The 8,798-nt window shown below is 44.4% G+C and overlaps 2 protein-coding genes across 2 annotated transcripts in view; both read left to right on the top strand.

Annotated features, from left to right (window-relative positions):
• Window positions 1–237: 237 nt before the first annotated feature.
• On the top strand, window positions 238–7,737 carry ARL6IP1 (ADP-ribosylation factor-like 6 interacting protein 1). Its single transcript, XM_010570154.1, has 6 exons — window positions 238–313; window positions 2,557–2,690; window positions 4,455–4,574; window positions 5,490–5,607; window positions 6,282–6,366; window positions 6,615–7,737. Exons 1-6 carry the CDS (start codon window positions 278–280, stop codon window positions 6,731–6,733), a joined length of 612 nt encoding a protein of 203 aa, XP_010568456.1. The 5' UTR covers window positions 238–277; the 3' UTR covers window positions 6,734–7,737.
• A 945-nt stretch (window positions 7,738–8,682) lies between these two features.
• The window catches only part of RPS15A (ribosomal protein S15a), a 4,607-nt gene continuing 4,491 nt past the window's right edge, over window positions 8,683–8,798 (top strand). Inside the window, exon 1 of the mRNA XM_010570152.1 lies at window positions 8,683–8,768. The gene's annotated coding sequence lies outside the window, so the exon portion shown is untranslated. The remainder of the gene's footprint in view (window positions 8,769–8,798) is intronic.

The following is an 8,798-nucleotide window of genomic DNA, read 5'->3' as shown; positions in this document are numbered from 1 at the left end:
GCGGCGGCCGCCGCCCCGCTCCCAGTCGCATTGCGACGGAGGGAGGGGGAGGAGGCGCGGAGGCCCCGCGCTGATTGGGCGGCTGTCGCTACTCTCAGCCCACCGGCCAACCGGCGGTCGATGGGGCGCGAGAGGAGCTCTGGGATTGGCCCGCGCTGAGTTTCGAGAAGGCCAATCAGAGTGCCGAGAAGGGCCGCGGAGGCTATAAAATGCGGCGGAGCGGGGTGATGCGGGAGGGCGCGGCCGGCGGGGGGCGGCGGTGCGAGGGCCGCGCAAGATGGCGGAGGGTGACAATAACAGCGTCTACCAGCTGGTGAGGGCTAGGGCTGGGGTCGGGGTCTAGGGCTGACGCGGGCGGCGGGGAGGTGCTCTGCCTCCCAGTGGCTGGGGAAGGGCCGGCGGCCGCTCGGCCCTGCCGGCGCTGGGGGAGGCGGGGGAGCCGGGCCTGCTGGCGAGGGCCGCCTCGGCCCTCCAGCTCGTGAAAGGCGGAGGAATTAACCTCCCTGCGCTCGCTTTTGCCTCTGAAAGGTTCCCGTGCAGGGATCGGGTTATGCCTCGGGGCCTGGCGGGGACTGGGTTTGACGAGGCTGCGCTGTGCGCCCTCCCTGGGAGCGGGCACGGCTGTTCTGCTGCCCGCAGGCCAGAGCTCGTAATAACATCTGGCTTTACCTGATGTGCAGGGCTTGCGTTTAATATTCACGTCTTTCTGTTTCAACATCCTTCGGCCGTGTTATCGAATGCTTCAGCGATGCAGGAGAGTGGCAGGAGCTGGATGATTAGCTTAACTTCAGCGTGCCGAGCGTGGGGGGGCTTGAATATTTAAAAACGTGAACAAATACAAGGATAGGTATATTTATCTCCATGACGGTAAACGGCTGCCGTGGGAAATGGGAAAATCGCTGCAAAAGCCTGTGAAGAGGTTGAAGAAAGGAAAGGTTTGAGTGCATTATTGATCAGTTCTGTTTCTTGCGGCAGGAAGCTGTACAGCCTGGGAGATGCAGAGAGAAACTGTCAGTAGTGCAGAGGTGGAAGGGAGGCTCGAATTTCCGCAGAACAAGTGTGCGGGGCTATATTGCCAAAAATACATGCAATGTTTGGGAGGGATGCCCCTTATGGAGCAGAAGTTCATATTTATGGAAACTTTATGTTGTTTGATTAATGAAGAAACACTGTTAATTGATGGGCTCTGGAATGAAGATGGTGTGAACAAAAGCTGACTTAAGTTTTTTCTACCTGGCCCGGTGGGAAAACAACTTACAATAGCTGTCTGCTAGGCTGACAGAGGCAGGTTGCTATTAATAACACTGTTATATTCCAGTCTGTTTCCCATTAAATTTTCTTTTGATTGTGATGTTAAATGCAGACAGCCAGAGGTAATAAAGCGAAAGAGTTTGTTGTAAAATGTCTTCTGGGGAAACCCACCCCCCCGCCCCCCCCCCCCCCCCCCCCCCGTGGCAGTTTGTGTTTATAACATGAAACAGGTACAACAACTGGAAGGTGTTCAGCAGCTTGTCAGATGGTTTTCTACCCCCCACCCCCTTCTTTTTTGGTCCTGAACTGTAGTTTTCAAATAGTTTCCAATGGTATCACAAGAAAACTATGCTTTACCATGATAGCTGCACTCAGCTGTCCTTGTTATTCTAGTGGTGTCAGGCTTCTCATTTGGATTAAGTGTAGCATGCAGTTGACAATGAAACCTGCCCTGCTGTCTCTGCACAGCACATGTGCAGGTCTTGATGACTTTTCACCTCTTACTCCTTGGGCAGTGATCAGTTCTGTTCATGGTTACTTGAGTTTTCTATTCTGTCTGATAGCTTAATAGTTTCTCCTTAGTGGGACAAGGTATGTTAAATGTGGAACACCTCAGGTGAACTGCATAGCAAGCTGATACCAGAGCATATGGGGCCTCCTTGCAGAAGATGTGTAGGGAGGAACATAGGAATAATATAAGAGGAGGAGTTTAAAGGCTGCCTGATCACTGTCCTGGGAAACCTGCGGAAAAATGTTCTTTGTAGTCCAAATGTCATCCGTTGGGTAGCTTTCCTCTACTGTGGATTCTGAGTTTTTATCCATCTTCCATATGATAAAAAATTGGTGTTGGACAGCAGCTAGAAAGCTTCAGTTTCATGTGGTAGAGTTGTCTTTGAAAATACATGTATTTTAAATAGTTCTCATGTTGCAATCTTCCAGATGTTGACACTGAAAACACGAGAGGTTTTAGCTAGACTTTAAAACTTGACTTTCTACTAACCTGAGGGGAGCGAGTACCATAAATGGGAGACTGGGGGAAAACACCTTGGCAAAATGTGGGAGGAGGTATCATTTGGTCTAATAACATGTACTGCTGCTTTGTTAAGATCTTGACTATTTTAAAGTATTACTGCTACAATGTCATAACTGTGTACAAAGCTTACAACATTACTAGTAATTTAATTACTTGGAAAGATTTGTGACTGGGGTCTTTAATTGACTTTTTTTTTTATAGCTACTTGAAGTGTGGGAATTAATTTGATACTCTGGTTAGTAATAAAAGAGTTTTCTTCTCTTTTTGCCTAGGCTGCAGAAACTGCTAGCTTGGAAGAGCAGTTGCAAGGATGGGGAGAAGTGATTTTGATGACTGATAAAGTTCTTCGCTGGGAAAGAGCCTGGTTTCCTCTGGCACTGATGAGTGTTGTTTCCTTTTCTTTTCTGTAAGTTGCTTGTGGACAGAGCCTAGAACACCATTGCACTTTCATGGCTGGTAGCAAACCTATTCAGTAAATTAGTAAGACACCTTTAAAAAATCTAATAGGAAGGCTCTTATTCTAGGTTCTGTTTCTGAATGCATGTGAACTTTGTTGAAAAGAAAAATCTTAAGTATTGGAAACAGGAAGTAACACAAGTCACATCCTGCTCAGAGGGGGGGCAGTGCTTTCTGCGAAAGCTGTTTGCCAGCAATGATTGCTGTAGTTTTTTACCATGCTCAGCTGTATGGTCTTCGTTGGTGTGTTCATATTCTGCCCTCATCCTTTGTATCCTGCTTCTTAGTCAAATCTGTTACCTTCTTTGGCTTTTTTCCCCAAACCAGCACCAATATCATTATGGAAAACTTGTTTCCATAGGGCAGACTTTCCTATTCTGCATCTTCGGTGTGGTGTTTAGGATGAGTTCAATCAATTTTGCACAACTTGGTTTTTTTACATTCTCTGTCCTGTCCTTTGAGAAAGGAGGAAAAGGAAAGACTGCAGGTAACTTTCAGTCAACAGAATGGGAGGATGTTGCCTGTCTCTGGATTGGAGATACAGAACTGGCTTGCTGGAGGCACTTGTACATGCTTTTACGTAACACGGTAGTAGTCAGGATGATCCCAACCTGCCTTGTACAGATAAGTGTCTGTGCCAGCTGTGGAGTTTGCCAGCTGCACGGGGTTTTGGAGTAAGGAGAAGAGAAAAGTTACAAAAATAAATGTTGAACCAGGTGAGGCAGGGATAATTTGTCTTCTGAATAATATAAATTTTATGGTCTTCAGGGGAGGTGAGGGGTATGGAAATCAAATGAAACTGAAAAGTAACTTTTAAAAGAGGTAATTGCATGAACTTCAGGGTATTCTGTTATAAATTCTGTGATTATAGCAGGAAAGATCTTGTGTTGAATAATACTTTGAGGAAATAGAACTACTTCAGATTCTCATTTGATACTTCATCAAAAATGAACTTGAACATTCAGTGCAGTAGCAGTGTGCCAGATGTATAGAAAGACTGGTCCTGCAATGGCCTTTACTTTGTCATTTCTTTACTTTTATTACTTCAATGTTTAGGAAGTTCTGTTAAGTGCAAATAAGTAGTACGGGGCATGGCTGAGTGTTAACAGACACTTACTAGATGAGCTAGTTCTTGTCCATTACCCATAGTGCTGTATTTGAGTGATGGCACACTTATTATGTAAAAGCACAACACTGTGGAGATTTAAGTCTCCTTGTCCAGAACAGGTTTGGTTAGCTCTCACAGGTGAGACAGAGAAATGACAACCCGTAGTGGATCTGAATTTTGTGACTGACTTAAGAACCAACAAGATTAGAGCTTTCTCTCTACCTGGTTATTTCATATGTTCACTCACTCATCCTTCTCCCCCAGTCAGTGTTTTAAGTTCACTAGATGTCAACTTCAGAGAGAGCAATAATGATGAATTTTTACTTCTATTGAACTTCAGACTATGCTTGTTGTATTGTAGCATTTTCTTATCTAGTGCATTAAGAAAATTGCATTTTTTTATTTGTATTTCTTTGTAATAGTGTTGAAGTACTTAAACCTCTTTTTATTAGTAATAGGAGCAAATTTGGAAATTTTTTTGAGGTTGGGCAAGAGGGTAGGTCTACTGTTTGACATCCTGAGCCAATCTGAAGAGGAGACTAAATATGTCTAGTATAAATACTGAGTCTGAGTGTCCAGAAATCATTTGTTACCTTCTTTCTGCAGGATGATCTACTACTTGGACCCATCAGTTCTTTCAGGCGTCTCCTGTTTTGTTATGTTCCTCTGTTTGGCTGATTATCTTGTTCCTGCTCTTGCACCTAGAATCTTTGGCTCTAATAAATGGTGAGAAAAGCTTGATTTAAAACAGCTTCTTGAAGTGTAAATAAATTATGAACTTCATCAAAATGGATATTGGACTTGTAGATATTAAATGATTACTTTACAGGGTCATTGTAGTAAGAAGTTGGCAATCTCTATAGTATATGAAGTGAGGATACTAGCAAGATGTCCTTCATCCTTCTTTTTCTAAAAGATAACTACTACAACATACCTTTATTGTTCCTTCTCTTCTAGAAAAACAGGACTCTTGAAGGAGTAGGCACAGTCTTTGCTCTCCATTAAGGATGCTAGTTAGTTGTGCTAAACTAGTTTTTAGTAATTAATGGATAATAGATACTGAGAACTAAAATTACGAAGAAGGGTATTGGATTATGTGTTTGGAAAGAGCGGCAATAGTAAATACAATGAAGGAAAAGAGTAATGCAGAGAGTATGAATGTGACTAAGTGATTGAAACAGATTTGAAGAAAGGCAAGGCTTATGTAAAAACAGTAAGCTGGAGAAGAACCTTATTTGAACTAAATTTTGAGTTAAAAGTAAATTTTAGTGTATCTGCTTTAAGATGACTAGTGGATAAATGTTCTTGTCTAATAATGAACCAACATAAAAGCCAAAGTAATACACACTGGTTTCAGGTGTGCATTACTTGTGTGTATCACGCTGGTATCAGATTAAAATCAATGGTCTTCTGGTTTGCATATTGTTGCTCTTTGCAAGTCAGTTTAAGAGAGTATACAGAAAAATTACATGGGCAATTGCATTACAATGCTCGATAAAGATAAGGTACAAAACTAAGTGAAGAAAATGCCAGGATAAGTACTGGATAAATTTTTACTGCTGGAAGCATACTATGGGAGATCTTTTAAATTTCAGATTAAATCTTGAATTCTTATTTTTGGCTTTTTTTCTTTAATAAAAGGACTACGGAACAGCAGCAAAGATTTCACGAGATTTGCAGCAATTTGGTAAAATCTCGTCGCCGAATTGTTGGCTGGTGGAAACGTCTCTTCACACTGAAGGAAGAGAAGCCTAAAATGGTATTGAGTTCTAGGAGTTCATCTCTATTGTCTTAAGATTTTATTTGCTTTGTTTTGTCTTAAGTATTTTATCAAGGCACATGTCTGAATAAACTGGTATTTCAAACCAAGAACCGGCAGTTGTGGCTGTGACTTAATGCCAGTCACACATCTTATTCAAACCTGGCATGGCAAGATACATGACGTTAAACTTGCAATACTGTGCAGTTAGGAGCATACCCTTGATATTAAGATAAAGCTAAACTGGGTTTCTTAGGATAGGTCAATTTTTGGAAACGCAGCTTGTTTCCAGTGTATGTGAACTGTCCAGAAAACTAGATTTTAGTAATGTGTTAGCTTAGGTGCATGAACTACTGATTTACTGTCCTGAAAACAGCTTCAGGTACTATGTGAGGCTGAAGCTGTGTCAGTGGGGATGGCGTAGTCTGACTCTAAGGGATACCTGGACAGAAAAGAACTGGCATCCTGTAAAACTGATGGTCTGAAAATAAATGAGAGCATACAATTGTAGACACTGTAATCTCAATTTTAACAAGCCTATTGCATAGGCATCACATGTGGAAGAGCCAGCAAACTTCAAGTTAGTTTTAAATGTTGAAGTGTTGCTGGATACTGAAGGGAAGGGGGAGAATTCCCAACAGATCTGTGGTAACTGTTCCCTTTTCATTTTTTAGTACTTCATGACCATGCTCTTTTCTCTTGCTGTGGTTGCCTGGATTGGACAGCAAGTTCACAATCTCTTTCTGACCTATCTTATTGGTAAGTGTGCAGTGTGCAAACCAGAAGTAACTTTTCTGTTAGCTGTGTGAAATGGTATGAGGCTGGTAGAAGTAAATTTTGTTTATATGTGTGGTGATTTTTTTTTTTCTGCTGCAGGGTTATATTCTTCTGTTTTCAAGCAGTTACTGGACCTTAAGGGAAGCAAGGAATTGCAAGGTGACAGAAGCTTGTTAAAGGAGTATTAAGTAATTCCCCTTTTTTTTTTTTTTTTTTTCCTCTCTCTCTAGTAAGTTTCTTGTTGCTGTTTCCTGGACTAAACCAGCATGGGATCATTACAAAGTATGTTGGAATGGCGAAAAGGGAGATAAACAAACTTCTCAAGCACAAGGAGAAGAAAAATGAATGAAGACTTAACTGCTGTTCAGTCTTGTAAAAGGTTTCCTTGGGAACAGTTTTGAGAATTTATGTATAATTAAGACAATAGAAGTTGTATTGCTCACTGGCTTTTTTTTTTTTTTGGCTCCCTGATGAAGTGAAAATGTCACTAGCAACTGCTGTGGGTTTGTGTCTCTTGCTGTGCTGACTAGGGTTCTGCAGCCTGCAGCTGATCTTATATGAAAGTACCTGACCTTTTGTGTATGGAGCTTATTAAGTGTCTTCACCAAACTAAGAGACCCTGTGAATAAGTACCCCAACTGAAGAAACAGCAGAATTGCAATGTGTGATAGCATTTCTGTAACTGTGTTAGTTTCACTGATCGTTAATTTGTGGCTACAGCAAGTATGAAAGGCAGTTCCGAAAGCTTACACTTCTTGGAGGCTTGTTACTACTGATCCCTGTGGAAGGAGGACAATTAGCTGAATAAGAATGATCATACCTGAGGGTCCATACCCAAAATCAGGGCAGAAGGTGATACCATTGGCCCACTGAATCTGTTTGCTTTTTATTGGCTGCATATACCAGATTATCTGTTGGATAGGGGTTTGGAATATATAAATTTGTAGTTCAGTTATTTAGCTGTAGCGTAAACTTCAACTCATTGCACTGAGACTGTAGAAAATGAGTTAAGGTGTGTGTTACCTTAACAGCTGATTGTTCTAAAAACTGCTGTCATGGAGCCATGTAGCACGTTTGGTGTTATGAATGTTGTTGTCTATATACAAAATCACTCTGAATATGCTAGGTTTGTCTCTGTAAATAAGCCTGTTTGAATTGTTTGTGCTTTTCTATGACCTCTCCCTCCTTTTTTTAAAACGGAACTTTTTTTCTTTAAAAAGCTAAAACCTGTGTTAATGCATTTTAAAAGTTTACTGTTTTAAAATGAACTCTCTTCAGTGTCTATTGTGACTGTTGAATAGGTAAATACAGACTAAAGAGAAACTTCTTGAAGACTTGCTCTTTGTGAATGTACAGAAAGTTGTGCAAATGTGTCTTTCAATCAAGAACCGGGGCTGCGAATTGTGTTTTAGTGCCACGTGGTAGTCGGTGCGCAGCGTCCTACCAGAAAAACACCTTTTGTTGGAAATAGCTCACTGTAAGTAGTAAAAATTTATCAGCCGTGATGGTGCACTGACAGCTCCCGCTGCGGAGGGGAAAGGCTGTAACGTCATCCGTAGTCGGTTGACGCTGATAGAAGTGATGGCTTGTGGACAAATCAGACCCGATCAGTAAAACTTGTGATGGATCTGAGCCGCGGGGAGATGCTGCGGCTTGAAGCGGTTATTTAGAAAGCGCGCTGCTGAGCTGGCACAGGCGGGGAGGATCCCCGGGTATCGGAAGAGACGGGGTGACACCGCTCAGCGTCTGCGGGAGCCTCAGCGCTGGCTCGGGGTGCTCTACCTTTGCTGTTGCGGTCCCGAGAGCCGCGCTCCCCTTCTGTTAAGACTCGGTGGAAGCAGAACCCATCGCTTGGCGCAGCCTCCCTCACCTCAGACCTTCACCTTCCCCGCCTGACTCCTCACCGGGCGGGGCGGCTGCCCCGGCCAAAGCGTTGGGCGTTCCTCCCTGGCGCTCTGTCTGTGGGTGGGCGGTTTGCTGGGTCTCCCCCCTCCTGGAGAGCCCGCTCTCCGCTGCCCGGTTCCTTCACGGGGCTGTGGTGGGTGTTCCGCTGGCCGTGGCGGCCTTCCCCCCTCCCCGGGCTCCTGGGAGCGCGGCCGGCGCCGTGGCCGCAGCCGTTTTGGCCCTCCGGCCCTGCCGTAGCCCCGCCTAGTCGCGAAGCGTTCTGGTTGCTATAGGAACCCGGGCAGCGGCGTCGCTCCGGAAGTGCGACGTGCCGTCCTCGGCCAATGGGGACCGCCAGGCCTGGCGCGCGGCGGGTCCCGACTGGGACGTCAAGTCTCGCGATCTCGCGCGGGGCGCCGCGCACCACCTCGCGCCCATGGCCCTCCCATAATCCCGCGCGGGCGCCCGGCCTCTTCCTTTTCCGCCATCTTGCTGCACCGGTGAGTCGGCCGGCGTTCCTGCAATTCCCC

Source organism: Haliaeetus leucocephalus, unplaced genomic scaffold, assembly GCF_000737465.1.
Source record: "Haliaeetus leucocephalus isolate CR32 unplaced genomic scaffold, Haliaeetus_leucocephalus-4.0 Scaffold295, whole genome shotgun sequence".
In the NCBI taxonomy this organism is placed as follows: domain Eukaryota; kingdom Metazoa; phylum Chordata; class Aves; order Accipitriformes; family Accipitridae; genus Haliaeetus; species Haliaeetus leucocephalus.
Note: the sequence above shows the minus strand (reverse complement) of the source record. Positions and strands in the feature narration are given on the sequence as shown.